The sequence below is a fragment of the Lissotriton vulgaris genome, chromosome 7, assembly GCF_964263255.1.
Source record: "Lissotriton vulgaris chromosome 7, aLisVul1.2, whole genome shotgun sequence".
Lineage (NCBI taxonomy): Eukaryota > Metazoa > Chordata > Amphibia > Caudata > Salamandridae > Lissotriton > Lissotriton vulgaris.
In genome coordinates, this window is record NC_141695.1 from 930,233,018 (window position 1) to 930,255,961 (window position 22,944).

Consider the following 22,944-nt stretch of genomic DNA (forward strand, 5'->3'; position numbering starts at 1 on the left):
AATGCTCATCCACTCGGGTCTTAATCCTCTTCACATTCTCAATCTCATGAGAACGCCCGAAGTAGCTTATCATTTCATATCTTCATATCTTCTTTTTTTTCTAGTTTCTAGTTCGCGGTGAAAGCGACTAAAAAGGCATTTCTTTCCTCCTTCGCTCAGCTTTCCTCATAAACTTCCACTGCTCAACTCACGAACTTTCGCTTGTTTCAAAGCTTATCAACTCGGGTCTTACTCTTCTTCACAATCTCAATCTCATAAGAACGCCCGAAGTAGATCATCAAATCATTTCGTCTTTTTTTTTCCTCGTCCAAGCTCAACTTATTCCAGGGGAGAGCACCCCACTGACCCTGGCTCAGCTCCGTTTACCTCGTCGCCACAAATGTAGTAAAGTAGCCCACACGTGGTTAGTTTCCAGAACGTTTATTAAGTTCAAATCACCATGGTGCTCCCAGCTTGACAGGACCGAAACCGTGAACATTCTAATGCTGCCTCAAGTGACAGCACAGTCCATACCAAGAGGGAAGTAAATGGAGGGGGGAAAAGAGGAGGGTGGGAGATACCAAGAGCAAAGTTACAACACACTGGCTTCCTGTGGCAGCTAGGATACAATTTAAGGCCATGTGCCTTGTCTAAAAAGCTATCCACAGAACTGGTCCAGCCATAATGCACCCTTTAGCCACTCCTTACCTTCCCCTCAGAGCTTTGCGTTCCAGTTCGTTGCAACTGGCCACCACGACCAAGATAAACAAAGCTCGTTGGGGCGGCCGCTCATTCTCACACAATGCTGCAAGAATTTGGAATTCTCTTCCGCTTAACCTCAGAGAGCACAACAACTGGATGGCATTTAGGAAGCTTTTAAAGACCCACTTGTTCAGTAGTGCCTGTTAATCACCCTAGTCGGCTACCTTGGATTTCTGTTAAAAGCTCTGCGAGGCCTACGGGTAGTCTACGCGCTCTATAAATGTCATTTTTCATTTCATTTCATCTTCCTCTTGTCAGAAATGGCTTCCAACAGCCTCTATAGTCCTGATGCATTTTCACGCAGTTCTTTAACAACTCATTGTCTAAATGTTGTGGTTGGTTAAAGGTCAGGGTCTTCTACAAGAGTCTGGAGCCATTCAAGTAAGAGGCAAGTTCTTAATATCATGTTAGGTCATTAGATTACAACAGCAGGTATGTCCCATCAGAGCTCAATCCAGCCTATCACCTAGCTTCCACTGCAGACCGCACACCAACTTGCCTCATTTGTTCTCAGCATTCCGGAGTCTATGGGGCTATCCATGTGTATTTGAGTATGAAGAGTGTTTTCAACCAAAACGAATTTGCCACTCAAAGTACTAAAAAGGCTAAAACCAGACAAAAAAAAGTTTTAAAAGGGTAGACCTTCAAAACTTTTTATAAGTGTGACTCGTCAGGTGGGATGTAATTTCTAGAGCAGAAGCCCCTGGTCTCTTAATCGCAACTGCCATACCTTGGTCCTTGAATCACAATACACTGGCAATATAAAAAGATGATCTTGAGGACCAGCCAAGGATGTAAAAAGCTAGCAGGTCAGATAGAAAGAAGGGCTTTTTCTGTATCATGCCTGAGGAACAATGCATATTGATTGGTATTGGATATGCTGCTTCACAGTTAACAGGTAAATGCTGCAGTGCGCAGAAGGTAAATGTTTGTATTTGTGAGGTTCACAGACCAGTCTGACTACCATACGCTGCAAGTTATAGCTCTGAAATATAGGGATACACTGAGAGTCGCATTGAAATAATCCAGGTGAGAGGACAGGTGCTACAACCACTCAAACCTGGGCTGTGTATTTTTTACCTCATTTATGTATTTCCATGATATTCCGAGTTGAGTGTTTAATGTGGAACTCCTATCCTGTTTACCCTGTGTGTTTCTGTACTCCATGTTGAGACAAGGAAGAACCTTTTACAGCATGGGAGGCAGAAGGAAGAGGAACCTTCACAGGATAGGAGAGAGAAGAAAGAACATTTCCATATTAGATAGTGAATGGAGAATATTAATTGCAAGGGAAAAAAGTAAGAATAATGATAACAGCACAGAGAATAGAGAAATTTCACAGCATGGCGATAAAAGGGGTTTCCGTCACAGAGAAGTAAAGCACAAAGATAGCCTGAGACTCACAAGGGAAAATATACAGTGTATGTGAGTTCAGAAAAAGAAAACTCTTAAGTCTAGAGGAAGTCGGTGGGAGCACAGTCACAGCTTAGAAAGTAGCACTAAATGAGCCTAACTCCAGGAAAAGGAAAGGGAGATGGTGTGCATCAGAGAGGTTCTCTTGACACCACACATTTGTTAGTTGCCAATGTTATTATCTTTTTTTATTTAGAGTTCCACAGGGTCTGGTGCTGTCTGGAAAAATCCCTTCTGTTTTATGAGAGTGACAAGAGCTGTGAGCCTTCCGGAAAGATCGATGCTGCAGATATTGTGTGCTTGGCTGTAAACAGGACAGATCTACAGTCAAGTCCGGCTCCTACAGACAGGTATGCCATTTACAAATGTGCATGTACATCTGGATATATCTCAGCACACAACTGTATAACCCATCTGCAAAAGTTTAGTTCATCACACACCTGTATAACCCACACAGGACATTATACCTAAGATACCCTTCCGAAGATCTCATAATAATTAAGTTAGCTTATCTTGTACATATTAATTGTGCCATGTTGTTTTCTTTTTCATAGTTCTTTTAATAACGCGTGCTTCTATTATGAAACCCTTTGATATTTTGATCTTAAGGATGAAAGGCTGAGTTGGCCCCTTAGGGACCCAAGCCTAGCTCCTTGCAGAACATAAGAGTGACCATTTATTTAATCTTACTGGTTTTAACTGGTTTTATACTGAATCACAGTTCATCCATGAACTTGTACCTCATTTCTGATTAGTATGACCCACTGTGGATCTAACGTCCCACCATTCATCTGAATAAACTACCAGGGATGATACACCCCATTAGAGATTAATATATCCATGACCTTCTATGTCATTATTAATTGATATAACCCTTCAGGATCTGATATCTGAGTACAGATGGGTACAACTCCGAGTGCCTTATTCCTTATCAATGACCGTCCTAACCCTCTCAGGGCTTAAATCTTATTTCAGAGCTCTGGGAAAAATATGCAAACTTTACCTCATTATTGAGCTCCATAAGCTACAGTGAATTGATACCAAATTTCACATCTGTAAAAACTAGACCTAATGTTATACAGCACTAAAGATAGGTTTAACCCTCCCTCATTAGAGAGCTTCATAGTACAACCAAAACTTCGTAACACAGTAAGCTGTGACCCCCTCAGTGGATTATATCATCAGAATATTGTAAACAGATGATATCGTTGGACATAAATATTATGTCCTAAATAATGTTTACAAAAATACTGTGTCCCATTGGGTTTAGATCTTGTGTTATTAACTCTAATTGGGTGACATTTTTGAAGACGATATTTACTAAATAATATTCCAGTGGTGGCTCCTCTGCTATGGCGGAGGAGCATCGCCCCTTCTGCCAGCAGCTAAAAAAATGATAAATAAAACAATAATAATGTTATTATTGTTCATTTTTTTTCTCTCGGAGCCGAGGCTTGGAATGCAGGGCCAGGGTGATGACAGGCTGTTAGAGAGTGTTTTGCACTGATATTCAATGCACATGACGTTCTGGCCGGCAGTCTCCGGCCGGCCAACCCGTCATGCGCACTGAAGCTCTCTCGAACCCGAGGTACGTTGCTGGGGTGGAAAGAGCAGGCACAGGCTATCAGTCTAACTGGGAGTGCAAATTATTGGTGCTCAGGCCAATCCTGATGCTGCTTTTAGCAGCATGAAAGCAGCGTCAGAATTGGCAGCAGTGAACTCTGAGAGCCTGCGCCTGCAGAAGAGAGGGACAAGATGCAGAGAGGCAGGTAAGTGTCTTTTTTAAAGTGTATTTAATGTCCATCAGTTCCTCCCACCATGAGCCCTTAACCCCCACTACCCCCAGCCCTCTACTCATTACACACACCGGCCACTACTGCAGTATTCTGACAATCATATTCTGGTACCACCTGCACTCAATCCCTTAAATCTCATTGCAGATATGTGTACCACAATCAGAACCTTATACATCAGTACATGCGTTTCTATGATACCATAAGAGTTGCATGCCTCATCACATATATGTCTAACCTGCCTAGCATTTATATCATGTCATAGTGCTGTATCACCCATCCATGACATTATGTCTAATTGCAGATCTCTAAAGCCCATCTATGACCTAGTACATTGTCACATAATCCTAAACTTTACCACATCTGTGTAACTTGCCTCCCTCGTTCCAGAACCTCATACATTAGTACAGAGTGACCCTGAGTAGAGATGACAGAATAATTTCTGGGTGGTTATTGTGATTTCTGATAGAGACTTCTAACAGCAGAATCCTCACCTTTTGAATATTCCCCGGGTGTGGGACTGGATCTGGAAACCTTTAAGCAGTATCTCTGCTCGCTGGTAGGTGGTGCCGTTGTCTCTACATTGACACCATTCCACTCCGGAAATGACATGCAGGGCCCATAAAGGCTGATTTCAGTTCCTTCCTCTCTGTGTCACCAGGCACAGATCTGGTGCTACCTCTTGTCTCTTTGAGACAGTTTTTTATCTAAATTTTACAGTGTGCAAGAGAAATGTCATCTCCCAAGACGGCAGGTTTCAAACCCTGTAAGGACTGTCACAAAGAAAAGTCTGTGACAAGTCCTCATTATGTTTGCCTTTGGTGCTTGGGGTCAAGCCACAACACGAAGGCCTTCAGTGACTGTGGTCGATGAACTCGAAGACCATAACGGACAGCAAAGTGAAACTGTCGACAAGCACTGAAAGACTCTATTATGAGACCCGACCAAGTTGAGTGATCAGTCCCAGTCTCTTTCCTTGTGCAGAAGCTGTAGAAGGGGTTCCTGAGGTTGGTCGCCTTCCTGCTTCAAGTCTTCGGCTAGGTTGAATAAAAAAAACAAGAAAAATCCATGTGGGACTCTGCACCATCTTGACACTCATTTTCTCCTGAGAAGGTGAGCGAGCATTTCCATGCCTCTCGATCCAGCTCCCAGAGTTGGTCAACCTTGAAGCCCATCCAGAAACATGTCCCAGCACAACCTAAATTTCTGGAACACCTGCAACACTGAAGCAGATTGAAGAATTCTGCAAGGCCATGCTCTGGTTGGATCTTTACCAACTATCTCCTGTGTGCCTAGGGACTCCACAGTGCTAAGAAGGACCCCCTATTTAGGATACTACAGGAAGGTACACCCTCTGCACCAGTTGGAACCTGTAAATCTACCACTGGGCCTTCTCTGGCACCTTCTCCCACTTCACCTCTGGTTCCATGCTGGTTCCCGGAGCATCAATTCCGATGCATATTCCACTAATGCCAGAGGACGAGGTGCTGATTGTGCTATCCGACACAGATTCAGCACCATTATGATCTTGTCCAAGGCTACACTTGACTTCTGTCGAAGCGCAGCTTCCTCCACTTGACTCGCCACCCTGAAAAGGAAGGACACATTCTTTGCATTCCTTATTTGGTACGAATTTGCACAACAATTATGATGTGGGTGATGAAATAGGGCAACCTTACCTCAAAGAAATTTGACATGATAACATTCAAGAAGCCAGTGGCCTTGACACTTGGCAGACTTTCACATTAGACAAGTGGATCCTGCAGAATGTCCAGAAGGGGTACACTTTGCCCTTCCTTACTACTCCTCCACAACTTCCACCAGATCAACTTATTCATGACCATATGTCCGTCTTATGGCAAGAAGTGCAAGCCTTTTTGCCCAGAGTGGCTATCAAGAGGCTGCCTGAAATAAGCCATGGTTGTTATTCCCGCTACTCTCTGGTGCCGAATATGGTCAGAGGCCTTTGTCTTATTTTAAACCTACAAACTCTCAATGCCTTCATCCAGAAAGAAAAATTCAAGATGCTCACACTGGCCCAGGTATTGTCAGCCCTCCACCCTGGAGACTGGCTGGTAACTTTGGACCTGCAGGACGCCTATTTGTTTATACCCATCTGTGTTCGTGGAGGAATGGGAGCTTTTTTAGTTTGCTGTGCTCCCTCAGGTCTCACCGGTGCACACCAGGTGTTCACAAAAGCAATGGTGGTGGGAGCAGCACACCTTTGGAGGTCAGGGGTCCGAGTCTTCCCCTACCTCAGCAACTCGCTGTTGAAAGGGGCTCGCCCAAGAAAGTCATCAGCCACCTCCAGACTACAGCCAAGCTCATGTCATCTTTGGGGTTCACTATCAATGTACCAAAGTCACACCTACTCCTTCTCAGATGATCCCCTTCCTCCGAATATTTCTGGATATGGATTGGTTTCATTCCTTCATCCCCTACCCCCAGAAAGGAGAGTCCAGTACATCCAGGCTATCATCCTGATCTTTCAGCCTCTGTCCTGGATTCCTGTGAGGTAGACTCTGAGTCTCTTGGGGCTGATGGCATTCTGCATCTTGATGGATAAGCATGCCAGATGGCATATACAGGCTCTGCAGTGGGGTCTGAAGTCTCAATGAGCTTAACCTCAAGGGACTTCCCCAAGCACATCCAGATTTTGGAGGGAGGAGACTGTGAACGAATGACAGTAGTGGTGACGGGATCGCAATTTGGTCAGCGGCAGACCCCTCTCCTTACCCCACCCAGGGATGACAGGGGGACAGATGAGTCCCTAGTGGGTTGGGGCATCCATGTGGTAGTGGTGAGGGTCAGAGATCTTTGGTTTTTGATGGAGGTTGCTCCATATCCAACTCCAGGACCAGCGGGCCACGTGATTGCTGCTGAAATACTTCCTTCCATCCATCAAAGGGAGACTGGTACTGGTGCTTATGGTCAACACCACTACCATGTGGTACTTCAACAAGCAAGGTAGGCCAGATTGGGGTCATGGGCCCTGTGCCAGGCGGCACAATGCCTCTGGAAGAAGCCGGACAACCTTGGGCTCTTCCTGGTGGTGAACCACCTAGCAAGATCTTCGAATTCCAGAGTAGATGAACTCAGCCATCGATGGCTAGCTGATCACAAGTGGCAGTGCTCAAGATCTCTTCCGCAAATGAGGAAAGCCTTGGCTCGATCTAGTCACCACCGCTGAGAAGGTGCAATGTCAACACTTCTGCTGTTGGACTTTCCAAAGTATGTCTCACCTGTAAACTCATTCTGCCTAAACTAGACCTCAGGACTACTGTATGCCTCCTTGCTGATTACTGTTCTCCCCGAGTTCTGAAGAAGATCAGGACTGACTGGGCTGACGTCATCCCAGTGGCCCTGGATAGGGCACAGAGTATGGTATCCAGAGCTACTGGGTTTGAGCATCTGGTCTCAAATCAAGCTGCCCCTCAGGAACGACCTGATGTTGCAGCAACAGGGCAGGGCTCTGCACTCAGCCTTTCCCAATCTCCACTTTCATACTTCAAGATTGAGCCCCGACAGCTGAACACTTTTGACCTTCCTCTGCAGGTGGTTGATATCATCTTGGCAGCCACATGTCCCTCGACAAAATCTGTATAACCTGTTGTTTGGACAATCTTGTGGTTTGGTGCAGCACACACAACAGATTGACCCTCTCCAGGCCAAGGTATCTGATGTTCTGTTGGTTATGTCTCTTGTCCAGCAAGGCTTTCTTTTGGGCACAGTTAAAGGGTACTTTTTGACTCTTACAGTCTTTTTATGATTGCTGGACAAGCCCTCATTTTATTAAATCATCAGTTACGATGTGTTTTTTGAGGAGCCTGCAACACTTTTTTCCTCCCTCTCCTTTTTTAATGGCATAGTGGGACCTTAACTTGGTCCTCACTTTTTGATGTGCCCTCTCTTTGAGCCACTTTACAGCTGTCCTCTGTAGCTTCTTTCCCTCAAGCCCTCATAACCGTAACATCAGTGCAGCGAGTGAGGGAGCTACAGGCTCTCTGCGTCCATCCACCATACACCACTTTTTTTCCTGATACACTTGTTCTATGGACAGAAGGTTTGCTTTTACCGAAAGTTGTGACGCCATTCCATGCTGATTAAACCTTCACCCTGCCAGCCTTTTGTACTCTATCTCACCCCTCTAAGGAAAGGAGAGACTCCATCACCTGGATCTCAAAGGAGCACTGAGCTTTTACATTGATCATACCAACACTGGGTGGACAATCAGTTCTTTGTGGCATGTGCTGGAGCTAAAGAAGCCAAGGCCATGCAGAAGAAGACCATGTCCCTGTGGATCATGCTTTACATCAAGATCGGCTACGTAGCCTCCAGAAGGACTGTAAGCATCATTCCACCAGGGCCATGGCTGCAACCACTGCACTGGTATGTGGAGTTTCTGTCCTGGACATCTATTAGGCGTCTTTATTTGCTTCACTCCCTACATTCATCAAGCACTACTGTCTGGACAGTGAGGTTCGCTGAGAGGAGCATTTTGTCTACTCAGTCCTACATAACTTTTTAGTTTGAGTTAATTCACAGACCCACCTCTTAATACATACTGCTCTGGTATCTTTTCAGAAGGTGAGCAATCTGCAGTTAGAAGTCTATATCAAAAGAACAAGTTCTAGACCTTTGGAGCGCTATTTCCTGTACAGACTCTATCTAAACACAGCATCCTCACTGACCAACCCATCCTCCCTGTGCTGTGAATTGGGGTCTATCCATTATTTAGATCCAGTTTTCTGTTTGGGCTCTGCATATGGGGGCATGGACAGACTCGAAAGTAACTGACTTCTGTGCTTAGGAGTGGTGCCTAAATGGGCCCACATGCCATTTCTAGGGGTAGAACGTTGTCACTGAGAAGCCGCATGGCGCACCCATAGGCATAGATGTACTGCTCAAAAGTTTCCAGATCCAGTCTGATACCTACTGAATTTTCAAAAGGTGAGGAATCTGCGATTAGATAGAGTCCCTACCAGAAAGACTTTTACCGAAGGTAAGTAACTTGTTCCTGCTTGATGTGGAATATAGGGTTTGGTAGTGTTTGGATGGGTCAATGTTAATTTATCCTTGTTCTCAAAAGAATTCTGTATCTCATTTCTAGATTCTGTGGAATATTTGAGATCTTTCTATCCTCCGAAAGGGTACATTACTTTGAAACAGATGGTGCTGAAATGCTGCAGACCTGGGCGAGTGCAATTGGAAAGGTAAGACACCATGAGAGGAAGGAGAGGTCAGAGCCAGTGGGGGCCAGGTTTGCACAGCACACACATTATATGATATATCAGGAAACCTTCTGTTCTAGTGTGCTAATCTGGTATAGCGTTACCTCCCTCATCCAGTCACAGTTTGGTATTACAGCAGCGGATTATTACTGATAATTGTACAGTCTCTTAATAGTGAAGGCATGAACTCAAACTTTGTGTTTGCTTATTTGGAGATCTGTATCTTTACTTTCACTAGATTGGGGGTGCCCCTTTCAAACTAGGGATTTTCCTTTGGGATCCTTCATGTTCCTATTACTTGCATGCATGTGTACACATGGGCTCCACAGTATGTGCTGCTTTTCACCCCAGGGCATGCAGATGTTTCATGCACTTCTTTAAGAGGACCTTGGAGGAGGGCACACTAGGTAACCTCCATGTGGCAACTTCAGGCAAGTCCAATTTGTGCCTTTGTGGACACATAAAGAATTTACAGATGTGTGGTCCAAGAGTGGGTGCAGAATATAACTACACCACCCTTATGGGGGCCTAATCAGTGGCGCTTCTCTGCTAAGGAGGAGGAGCATCGCGTTACTGCTTTTTTCCGTGTAAAAAAAAAGGAAAAATATAATAATAATTCGAGGTTATTATCATTTTACTTTTCCCCATTGTGATGTCTTTGTGGGGTAGGCTGCTCTCAGAGCAGAGGGAGAAGTGGTTTGCTCTCCCTATTTGAGCATGAGTGCTTGGCAGGCCCTCTCGGGCCACCCAAAACAGCCACGCACACATACCTTGTTCTCCATGCAGGCTGCATTACAGCCTGTGTGAACATGCCCACACCTCCAGCCCCTGGCCGAACGCTATGTCACTGCATGGGCAATCAGGTTTGCTACCGTTTATGCATGCTAAATCCTTGTGGGCCATGTATAAAGACTATTTTGTGAGTCGCAAATAAATTGTGACTCGCAAAATAGTGTTTTGTGAGTCGCTATTAGGAAGGGGCGTTCTTTTCCTAATAGCGACCCCAAAGCCATGTATAAATCTTTGCGACTGCAGTTGCCGTTGCAAAACAGTGGCAAATTACCATCCTCTTCAAGAGAGTGGTAATGCATTCGCAAAAAGGAAGGGGTGCCCAGGGGACCCCTTCCCCTTTGCAAATGCAGGGGAAAATATTTTTTAGGAGGAGGCAGTGGTCCCAGGGACCACTGCCTGCCCTTAAAAAATTAAACGAAAACAAATGCATCCCATTTTGTTTTAAGCAAAACGGGCTGCATTATTTTTTTTAAAACCCTGCTTTTTGAAAGTAGTCCCAGACATGGAGGTCTGCTGAGTCCAGCAGGCCAACATCCCTGGGAGGGCCACCCATTCGAAATGGGGTCGCAAATTGCAATTGGCTCATTAATATTCACGAGCCTCGCATTTTTCAACCCCATTGGGAATCGCAATCAGTGTCTCTGACACTGTTGTACATTCTAAATTGCGACTCGCAATTGAGCGCAAATTGCGACTCGCAATTAGAATGATCATACATCTGGCCCCTAATGTTCCTGTGTCAAGACAAAAGCAGATGTTAGAAGCCAGCACCCTGCAAACGAAGAGCAACTCGGGTCATCAGAAAGTGGGCTGTGGTGCAGCTCTGTGCACTGAAGGAAGAGCCTCATTATGCCTGGGAATCTAGGCTGTCCCTTATTCTGCTCTCCTGGCTCTAAATGGATGAGACTCCCAGGTAACCCGGGTTTACAGCATGACACATCATAAGCATTGTGAGCAAGCTGCATGATGCATAATGTGGCTGATGGTCTGGCCAGTTCTCCTGTTGTGCTGGCCCCCTTTAGACAGTGCCCCCTCTGACTGCTGTCCTCCCCTGGTCCATGGCTGCTCTTTGGTCTGTTCGTCTGCCTGTATGGCTACACTGGATTTTGTGCCACTTGCTTCTCAGCCCGTCACTAAGCATTCACGCTATCCCTTTCACACGCCTTGCTAACCTAAATGAAACTCTACACATACTCTTCATCATACCCCCATCTCATATCCAACAAAGAGTTAACCTGCAGCCGCATTCGCAGATTATTCTCTACATTTTGTTATAAGAATTAGCCACATCAGTAAGCTTTACATCCCACGTTCACCCATATACTTATATCCTCTCTTCCCATCTACTCTCTCACCATCAAACTAATTTGACACCTTTCATTTATCTGTGGTTGACTCATTCTGTCCACATCACACCTTTAACCCTTCTGCCCCTCAGCCCTGGATCCCCACCCTAATTTGTGCTAAAAATACACAGTGCACACCCACCAACTTAAGATGGTGGAAACGCACAGCTGGCGTCTACCCAGAAAACTATCCCTCCGATTCCTCGTTGTAGCGTTGGATAAGGCCAGAACGACCAAGAACCTTTTACATCCCTTCATAAACATTCTTCAAATGTCGCTGTATACCTTTTAATCTTTCCTATTTTCACACCTATAACTTTTATTCAAAACTCCCTTATGGCCAGAAAATTCGCCTCCTGCTGCTCACACTCTACTTTAGCATCAAAATGTACCCAACCTTCTTCCATTAGAATTCCATTGGCTTAAGGTAATCCTCAGTTGTCAGCTAAATGTCTAATTTCATATTTCCCACACCCCATTATCTTTAAGAGTAGCGTAACTATGCCACTGTCCTTTCCTTGTCTCATGCATCTTCTCCATCCCTTCAACTAATCCCAGAGGATGGCCTTGACCGATCTTTACACAACTCTCTTCATTTGTTGTTCTGTACCATCCTCACTTCGAAATATCAGGTTCTCTTTTGGACTTGGCGACAGTGGGCGGTCGTGCCATTTCTAACACCCTCCCAGAGGCCTGGAACAGCCTACCGGTGGACTTGCGCAAAGAACCCAATTTGCTGACCTTCCGGAAGAGGCTGAAGACTGTTCTTTTCCAGAAAGCCTGGGGAGGGATATAAATTTCCTGTAGTGTTTCTTTTGGTTCTTGTGGTGTTTACTGGACAAGCGCTTAGAGACCCCGGGGTTATATAGCGCTATATAAATCGAAATAAATAAATAAATAAATAAAAATACCTTACCACCTATTCACAGACAACATCTTTATCTTCTTCTCCTTATTCACACATAACACCCTTATCTTTTTCTCCTTACCTTCTTTTACCCCTCACTTCCAATCAGAAATAATGGATTGCTTTTGTAGCTATCCATCTCTGCATGGTTGTATTTTCTCTCATGTCGGTCTGTGCCAAAAGTGAGACAGACTTCCACTTATCCACCACTCACTCATCAATGTCTCTTCATCCCTTTTATTCATGGTACAGTCTCACCCCTCCCTTAGCCAGGAATCATATGGTGCATTTTCAGACTCAAGTGAAATTATTCCAATTGGCCAAGACTACTATCAACATTCTTTGTTAGGCCTGTAGCCATGTTATCAACTTTCACCCTGTGCTTCTCACCTCTTTTGCAAAGTAATACATGTTATCATACGCTTTCTGTTGTACCTACTCCGGTTGCTCTCAACACTGCTGTCAGGCAAGGAGGTCCTTATTGTAAAGCAGGCCCTACTTAATTTCATCACAGTGGTCTTAAAAAGAATTAATGATATATCTCCACCTACTATTCAAGCAATATAAATATTTACAGTCTTATACTTCCTCTGTACTGCGGATGCCACCACCTCTTGAGAGCCCTCAACTCTGAAACCATGACATCCCAGCTAAGCACATCCATCATACTCCCCCAAATTCTTCTCATGGACCTGGGCACAGTGACTCTCCTCAGAGGATTAAATTGAGCTCTAATCTCTCACCTCATGTCCATGAATAATCTCCACTATAACGTAATGTACACTCTCATGACCTCACACAGGTGCCCTATCTTCCTCCCTGCTGTAACCCCTCCCCCACCCCACCAGACCTTAATGCATTTTGTTTTGTAATGTTTAAAGCATTGCTTTTTTTAACCCATGCCCTTGAATTCTCCTGTTTATGCAATAACCACATGCTCACATCTGATTTACTGCCTTTGGAAGCTCTTGTACAGACTTTCATGCAGATAAATACAAAAGGATCCGCTCAGGCAAGAACCAGGTAATGCACTGAGCTTCAAAGTGTAAGACATTGTAGGTGTTGTACAACATTGTAGGCTTTGTAAAGATATCCTACCATTTATTTGGGGTGGGAGGCAAACCACGGATGTCAGAAGAGGGTGGGAGTGAGATATTGTACATTTCATATGCTCTTAATACTGTCCACATTAAATGGGTTGAAATATATAGTTTATAAGTTATTAAAAACCATAAACATTGAAACAGCCAACCAGACAAATTAGCATAACTATACATTAACAAATATAAGAACATAGTAAAGACAGAAGCTAAAGCACATCCTGCAGATCGTGGCAACAAATCTTGAACAGGGGGCTTGAGCCTTGGCATAAAATTGTAATTCACTCCCCCTAGCTTAACTGCAGATGGCCATGGTGTGCTATCCCCAACCGTCTAAGCAACAGAACTATCTCATTTTAAGACCTGGCACAATCAGGTTAGCTTGCAAAATAAAGTACATCACAACAATGTAACAGAACAATCTTTGGACAGTAGGTAAGAAACTCAGCCAGCTCAATGCAACAAGGCATTGTACCATAGGATACCTCTCCCACGTCGTAGCAGCAAGTGTTAAAAACCTGAATTGTAACCATAAATGCATTGTACTTTAAAGAGCATAGTGCGTAAAAAAGTGCAGGGTGCGACTGATTCCCCTTCTAGGCCCTAATAGGCCTGGGTCCTCTTATACTTCATACTCTGAACATGGACAGGGATGTACCAATAACAATTTTCAGGGTCCTTCGGCCTCTAAGGACTGACAGAAATTGAGAAAATCGTCAACAGACAGATAACCCGATGCCTCAAAAGAAACAGAATCCTGGACCCTTCCCAGTCAGGGTTCCGCAGCAACCACAGCACCGAGACTGCCCTCATCGCCGCCACCGACGACATCAGGACCCTGCTCGACAACCTCAAGACCGCAGCACTCATCCTCTTAGACCTCTTCGATGCCTTCAACACCGTCTGCCACCGCACACTACATGCACGCCTCCATGCCGCAGGGATCCGAGACAAGGCTCCGGAATGGACCACATCCTTCCTCTCTGGCAGAACCCAGAGCGTCCGCCTGCCGCCGTTCTGGTCCAACCAGAAAAACAAGGGGACCCAATGAGTACCTAGGGACCTTGGGCAGTCAACTATTAAGGAAAACAACGGTCCTTAGGGTAAAAAAGTTTTTTTCAATGAAAATATAGACTCCAATCAGTGCTATATTAGAAAAATGTTCAGTACCCAGCCGGGCCTGAAATTTTATTCAAGTATAAACATAGATAGAAAGACCATCAGGAAGGTCTAATTCAGAGACTGATAGGGTACAAGCCTGTACCTATCCAGAACACACTCGAACAGAGTGAGTGAAAAAGATAAGAGAAGAGAAGAAAGTAAAAGATATCAGGCAAAAAGAACATGGGAGCCAACTGTCCCTTGCAACATTAGCACATTTTGCAAAGCAAGTTCAGACAGACAATTACTGTAACAATATTAACACAATGAGACGGTTACAGAATTGTCAGAGTGTCGACGGCGTTTCGATCCTGGGCTCCTAGTGAACTGGGATCATCATCAGGACTTTAGAATATATTGCCTGTTTGTACTTTTTAAAACCTGTTGGTAGTGGGGAAAAAAGTTGGGAGAGAAGAAACTAAGAATTCTTGTTTAGGTTCAGCACTTGTTTCAGAAGCTATGCACTTAGATTCACATATTATGCATCCGTGTCATGCCAAGGTGCTTGACATTTAGCTAAAGCCCATTCATTTTGACATTAATTTAGATGTCCGCATAAAAGGAACTCGAGGTAATCACTGGCCCCGCGCTCACACACTGCCTGTCATTGCATGTAAAGTCGCTCGATCGTAACGGATCGTTTTCATTTTAGGCACAAGTCCTCTTCCTTCAGATTCCAACCACCTGCTCACGACTCACAGGAGCAGATTGAACCTCGCTCCACAAGGTTTGTCCCTGATCACATTAATACATTGTAATCACTTTAGGCACAAAAACAGCCTCGCCGGTTTTATCTGTGATCAGCACGCTCTGCATGTTCACGTCGCAACCAGCACTGCCCAAACCTTGACAAAGACATTCTAGCCACAATCACGGTAAAGTCGGTAGGTTCACGGTATAATGAACCGGTTTTAATTTCACAGGCACTCTCCCTGAAAGCATGAGACTGGTCCATCTAAATTAATGTCAAAATGAATGGGCTTTAGCTAAATGTCAAGCACCTTGGCATGACACGGATGCATAATATGTGAATCTAAGTGCATAGCTTCTGAAACAAGTGCTGAACTTAAACAAGAATTCTTTCTTTCTTCTCTCCCAACTTTTTTCCCCACTACCAACAGGTTTTAAAAAGTACAAACAGGCAATATATTCTAAAGTCCTGATGATGATCCCAGTTCACTAGGAGCCCGGGATCGAAACGCCGTCGACACTCTGACAATTCTGTAACCGTCTCATTGTGTTAATATTGTTACAGTAATTGTCTGCCTGAACTTGCTTTGCAAAATGTGCTAATGTTGCAAGGGACAGTTGGCTCCCATGTTCTTTTTGCCTGATATCTTTTACTTTCTTCTCTTCTCTTATCTTTTTCACTCACTCTGTTCGAGTGTGTTCTGGATAGGTACAGGCTTGTACCCTATCAGTCTCTGAATTAGACCTTCCTGATGGTCTTTCTATCTATGTTTATACTTGAATAAAATTTCAGGCCCGGCTGGGTACTGAAAAATTTTCTAATATAGCACTGATTGGAGTCTATATTTTCATTGAAAAAAACTTTTTTACCCTAAGGACCGTTGTTTTCCTTAATAGCCGTTCTGGTCCAAAGCCTCCAAGATCATCTGCGGAGTACCCCAGGGATCCTCCCTCAGCCCAACCCTGTTTAACATTTACATGGCCCCGCTCGCACACGTCACCCGACAGCACGACCTCAACATAATCTCCTACACCGACGTCACTCAACTGATCCTCTCCCTCACCAAGGATCCCATCACCACCAAAGCCAACCTTCATGAAGGAATGAAGGCCGTCGCCGACTGGATGAACACCAGCCATCTGAAGCTGAACTCGGACAAGACAGAGGTCCTCATCCTCGCCTCCAACCCTTCAGCCTGGGACGACTCCTGGTGGCCGACGGCATTAGGATCAGCCCCGATCGACCATGCACACAACCTGGGAATCATCCTCGACTCAACGCTCTCAATGACCAAGCAGGTCAACGCTGTCTCCTCCTACTGCTTCAACACCCTCTGCATGCTTCGCAAGATCTACAGAAGGATCCCGACAGATACAAGAAAGACAGTCACCCAGGCCCTCGTCAGCAGCAGACTTGACTATGGAAACGCTCTCTACGCGGGCCCCCGACCAAGCTCCTCAAACGACTACAACGCATCCAAAACGCTTTGTCACGAATGATCCGCGATGTACCACGCCACGGCCACATCACCCCCCACCTGAGGGACCTGTACTGGCTCCCCATCAGCAAGAGGATATCCTTCAAGCTCCTCATCTATGCACACAAGGCACTCCACAAGACCGGCCCAGCCTACCTCAACAGATGGCTATCCTTCTACATCCCCAACCGCCAGCTACGCTCCGCCGACCTCTCACTCTCCAACGTCCCACACATCCGAAGGACAACCACTGGGGGAGATCCTTCTCCCACCTCGCCGCCAAGACATGGAATACCCTCCCACTGAGCCTACGACAGACCCAAGACCTGCTGACCTTTAGGAGGATGCTCAAGACCTGGCTGTTCGATCAGTAGCAGCCCCCAGCGCCTTGAGACCCTCGCGGGTATGTAGTGCGATTTACAAATTACTGATTGATTGATTGATTGATTGATTGATTGATTGACATTTGTGTGGATTTTCAAAGCACCCTTCAACACTTTAGGCCTCCACAGGCAGGATAGATGGCCTAATATTACTCTAACTCGCGTGCCTAATGCACGCTCTAGAAGCCTTCTTTCAGAGGCCCTCTATGCCACATGTCATATTAAAAGGTATTTTGAAATGACATGAAAGTTTATTATTCTTACTGTTAAGATGGCATACATTGGTGATCAATTTGAAAATAGCCTTATAAATGAGTCACACAGTGGCATTAATAATGGCCCATTTTCTAGAGTGTGCAAGTTATACAGTGGAATTTGCAATGGCTCAATTTTGCACCCACATCTTTTTAGTTATTATATTGATAAATAGTTGATACATTAATCTAAAGAGTAGTACTTCTGTTCGTTTGCCATTGCAAAACTTAGTAGGATAGTGGATGCAGACCATGACGCATCAAAAATGCTAAATAATATGACGAGCCTGCTGATGCTGTCTGTTGACTATGGATACATTGATACTTATGTTATGTTATGTTATGTTATGTTATGTTATGTTATTGGCCTCTTATATAGCGCATGACTCACCAGGGGGCATCTCAGCGCTTACTTAGGCGAAAAACTGAGAAAGAAAATTATGTATCAAAACCAGAGAAGGATTAAATTAAGAAAGCCTTCAGTAGTTTCCTAAAGACCATAAAGGAGGTGTACTTACGCAGAGCTTCTGGTAGGGAGTTCCAGTATTTAGGGGCGATATATGAGAAGACTTTGCCCCTAAACGCGTCCGCCAGATACGCGGAATAATCAACAGTGCCCTTTCATCTGTACAGCTTGTAGCCTCAGTAAGTGCATTTTGGATGAGCACTTAGAGAGACGAGGTTGGTGCGCACTAATCTAAGGTTGAAATATTAGAATGGTTTGTATGGGTTTTGCTCAGTATGATATTTGGAGACAGGACGTTTTCTTTGTTTGATCAATATTGATATAGACTGGGCTTCAATTCCGTTTTGCATATTCACTATGGATTAACACTGAATATTTGGCCAAATACTGGCAATTGGTTGTAAATTGTACTGGCTGTACATTATAAACTTAATATTCATGTACTCATGTGGGGCTTTCTCTCTTCAGTGGTTTACCCCACTTAGCTGTCATTGTCTCCTGGAGCATGAGTTTCAGCGTGTCGGCAGGCTGCGCTACAAGTCCATGCTGAACCCAAGCCAGTGGAAGGAGGGCTTCTTCCTGCTGCAGCGATCACATCTTTTCATCTGCCCCGAAGAGGATGGAGCAGCCGAAGACAGCATCAACTTGCAGGGGCTTCAGGAGCTGAGTGAGTATAACTTTTAACATCTCCAAAGTGATGGACAGGAGTAAAAGATAGGAACCCGCTGAAAGCCTTAACGCCTTTATAGATTAGGGGCATGAAAAACTGTGTTAATATAATACACTAACGTAAGTTTGGAATAAGCACACTTTTGGCCTATGAGCCAAAAATAGCGAAAATATGAGCCAAAAATCTTTTATATTTTTGGTTACACTGTGGCCCTTTTTTCTTGCAGCAGTGACAGTAACCTAGAGTCGAATGATTAATGAATTTAGAGCGAAAAAAATAACTTTCCTTAAAGTTAGAATTGAACTTTCTTTGCACTAAGGGCACATCTCACTTTCAACAGTCCTAGCCTCCTTCCTTTTACCTTTATTCCTGCTTTATTTGCTTTTCACTACTTTCCTCATAGCCTCCTATCCATGTTTCCTGCATACTAATCTTTTTTCTTTACTATCTTCTCTCTTTATCTCATCCTTTCTTTCTCCTTTCTTATATATTTCCTTTCTTTCTCACTTTCTTACTTCCAATCCATCTTCCTTTTTCCTCTTGTTTTCCTTCCAAAACGTTCCCGCTGCCTTCTCAGGTGTTTTCCTTCTGCCATACTGCTTCTCACTTCCACCTTTATCTCTTTTCCCTTCAGATAGATATTTGTTCTATATTAGACAGTCATGGGCACAGTATGCAGGTAGGGATATGCCTCTCTGCTTTCTCCTGAATACAGAGAACGGTATCATGCAAGGGAAGAGCAAATATAGTGCATAGAATCTGCCTTGTAGATGCAGGAGTCTTCCAACTGGTCCTGTCTTGGTGGTGCATACCCAGTAATCACTGTCCTTTGTGGGATGGATACAGCTTCCTCATAGTTCCTGTGTCTCAAAAGCTTAAGCAGTTACACACCTGCATACTGTGTAGAAAAATGTGTTGATTTTATATTTGTTTCATTGTTTTGAGAGCAGGTGTTACCACCCAATCAGAGAACTCGGACAAGAAGGACGTCCTGGTCTTGGGTGAAAAAGGAAGGTGAGAGCAATATTTTTCATCCCTGTCCACTTGCCTGATAAAGTATTTCCAATATAATATACATATGTACAGGATAATCACTAATGGCTATTGATGAAGTTTGGTGCTGTACAAAGACTACACACAATGCCATCCAAGTTTGTGTCTTTGCTTACAACTAAGTGGCCTTGCGATTTCCTTAGTCCTCAGATTGTTAGGACACAAGACCTCTTCATATTTGTTTGTTCTATCCTGTTCAATGTTTTTAGGTCTCGCGCCTAGAGTTGCAGTGCGCAGCACTGCTGGCGCAGCGAGAGACTTCATGTAGGGGCTTCTGAAAGCTGACCACACACTTGTGCGTGTGGTTTTGTTATGGTTGCAGGCTATTGGGCATTGCTTGCGTCTTTCTAACAAAGACAGCATGCAATTGGGCAAATGCTGGCGCATGTCCTGCATTTGCCCTGCCCATGGCCTATTGGTGTCTGTTACCCGCACGGACGACATGTGTTTTGCATTACCGTGGCCAATAATGCAAAACAGATGCCTCGCTGTGGCGGGCGCGCACGAACCACTTGCGTGCTTGTTAAGTTCAACAAGCGACACGCTGTGATGGTAATATGCTGTCATCAGCCAAAGGAGACGCGCATGCAAGCGTTAAGGGTGTTTGCCGTGGCTCTATTGGGGGTGAGACGTCTCGCCTTGCCTGTGAATGGGTGGATCGGTGGATGGGGTGGTGCGGGCGCACGGGCCCTTGAGTCACTGCTGCGGAGGATCTTCCTGCTGGTTTAACCTCTTTGCTGCGGCGGCAATTCCGCCACATCGCTCGAGGGGAGGGGGGAAGGGGGGCCGTGCGGCGCTCCCATGCTCGTGAACGGCTCCGTCACGAACCTCGGGCGTGCTGTGCTTGTGATGGAGCGGTTCCGTCACGGCCCCGCCCGCTCAATAGAATGCGCCACGCAGGCGCGAAATCAGCGCCGCACATGCGCGCCGAGTGGGCTGTGACGGAACCGCTCCGTCACCAGCACAGCGCAACCGAGGCTGGTAACGGAGCGGTTCCGTCACCAGCATGGAAGGGGTTAATGAAACACTGAAGGAAGGCGGCTGGCCCTCGCCGTGGGACACCACACTCCTCAGCTATGTGTACACACCCTGCCCCCTCACAAATACACACTTCCTGGCAGCCTCCCACCTCTCCCTCACCCCCACTGACCACTTTATGGTGCATTTCTTTTGTGAAGCGCCGGGTGTTTGAAGGAAAAAGGTGGCCCAATAAAACAAGAAAAACCAATTGCAAAGCTACTTAAACCCGGCACCTTTTTATGAGGCGAGTCTGCTGGGGCCTGGGGGCTGGGAGCAGGGGTCGTGGGGTATTACAGGCACGGTGCGGATTATTGCGTACTATTGGAATCCGAGAATGCCATGACTGCCCCAGGCAATGCCAAACCGGGTTAGGAGGGGTGAAGGAGAGATATTTTATTGTAGTGTATTGGCACGTCTGTAGGAAGTATGGAAGATCTTTTGTGTCAACTCTTAGTTTTAATGCGAATCAATGGGTAGTATTGCCTCCTTTCCCGGGGTAACTGATTTTACTCGGAGTCTCCACATTTCATCATTAGTCGCCTGATTTAATTGGGATCTTGTGATTTTTTTTATGTTAATACAATGCTACGAACTCATGTTTCCTTTGTCTTTGTGCTTTTTCCTCCTGGTTATGTTAACCTATGACATAGGTCACGTCATAAACGGGACCGTCTCTTTCCACGTCGATAAAAGGTGAACCCATTGGCTTCTTTGTGTTCTTAAGGGCCAGTGTTAGGGTCAGACACCAGCACTGAAGACAGCTGGTCGCACATCTAAGAAGGGGTTCCACTTCTTCTTTCGCCTCCTGTGGTACACCTTTGTGCCTTTAAACTAAGATGGCGGTTTTGTTACAGATTTGGAATGCAGAAACTCCTAACGTGGAAACCGGTCGAGTGCCTCTGCAAGGCTGACGGAGCTGGATAGAATCAGTTGTAAGAGATTCACTGTGGGTTCCTGCCCACCTGGTCAGTTAGAGGCGCTAGTTTTAGGATAAATCTGCTCAGTTGCCTATAGCATATTATCAGTACTGTAAATTGAACCATAGAAGTCCAGGCAGTCACTGTCCGATAGAAGCCCTTTGGTATTGAGAAGTGTTGGTGCTCTGTCTAACATTACATTTATTTCTCCAGAGCTTAGAAGTTCAGGTACTCTTTTTTTTCAAATTAAGAAGTGCAGGCACTCAGTAGCTGACAGTGACTGCCCATTTTAAACACTGCAATATTTTTCCTTTTAAACTTGCATATTTTTTCGTTCTTCCTTTAAGAGAGACGCTAGTGCTGAAAATGCCAAATGCAAAGTAAAGTAAATAGTTCACTTCATATTATGGAATGGGGTAGTCACATTATGCTCCTTCCTTCCCACCTGAGGCTGCCGTTCGAAAATTAGGTTAGGTGGGGCCTCTGATGAATGCTGTACATGAGTCCACTCCACATCTCCAGAGTGTGTCATTTCTGACACTCTTCAGACCGACTCGGTGCATGGCAACACTGTGCTTTAGACGGCCACCCTCTCTCCCCCACGCCCATCCCCCCCTTCAGGTGGGAAGCCGCCCCCAAAGCTGCGCACCAGATGTGGAAAACCTTGTAAAACACTCCAGAATCCGCCTGCAGAACTACTTCAGTCAAAAGGGCGGAGGGAAAAGGATGCCATAGCGACCCTAAAAAAAGTTAAATTAGAAAGAGAGAGCAAGTGTCAAAAAACGCAGAAAGAAGGAACAGGGAGAGAGAGGGCAGAGAAGGAACGAAAGGGGGAGGCTGAGTGAGTATCAGAGAAACAGCTCACTCAGTCTCCCCCTTTAGAGGAGGCGCACAGTCGGGATTCCATCCAACTCAAACCAAGTGCACAACATGACAGGCCTAGTTTTTTGTTGTTGGTAAAAACAGGTCATTTACAATTACTGGTTGCATGCTTGATTTACACAGCGCTCAGGTGTAAGTTTAATTCTACCAAGATCATATAGATTAAACTGCCTACACCCATGATACAAGGGGCGATCCCTGACATCTGCTCAACAGGATACCTGTCATGGATCTTTCACTCCCAACCACCAGGTTGATGGTATATATCCTAGGTCTGTCTATAGTCCTTGCTGTGAAGCAGTCTTAGGGAAACAGAAGTGCTAAACAAAAAGACCCCATAACAGAACAACACTGCAAACACTAGTCCCACGACTAACAGACACAGAAATGGAACCTGCGAGAGGCAGAATTGTAAAGCAAACCAGGACACATTCAAAGATGCTGACATGATGCAGAAATTATAGGTATGAATATCTGTAATCAGACAAAAATAATAAACTGTCTATCGTCACTGACAGCCACCTTAAGTAGCACTACAATTAAAAGTCATCAAAACCTTACACCTGATCCTGAGTCTTACAAAGAAAAAAAAAACACCTGTGCACTCTAGAGATCTACCGGTTGACACACAATTTTTTATTTGAACG

At 45.0% G+C, this 22,944-nt stretch overlaps 1 protein-coding gene across 3 annotated transcripts in view; it reads left to right on the forward strand.

Annotated features, from left to right (window-relative positions):
* ARAP3 (ArfGAP with RhoGAP domain, ankyrin repeat and PH domain 3) overlaps positions 1 to 22,944 on the forward strand; it is a 541,910-nt gene that overhangs the window by 378,413 nt on the left and 140,553 nt on the right. For all 3 annotated transcript variants that reach the window (XM_086931355.1, XM_086931357.1, XM_086931356.1), the window contains exons 16-19: positions 2,351 to 2,504; positions 9,058 to 9,160; positions 18,224 to 18,422; positions 19,376 to 19,439. In XM_086931355.1, coding sequence (XP_086787481.1) covers positions 2,351 to 2,504; positions 9,058 to 9,160; positions 18,224 to 18,422; positions 19,376 to 19,439 — 520 coding nt within the window. The remainder of the gene's footprint in view (positions 1 to 2,350; positions 2,505 to 9,057; positions 9,161 to 18,223; positions 18,423 to 19,375; positions 19,440 to 22,944) is intronic.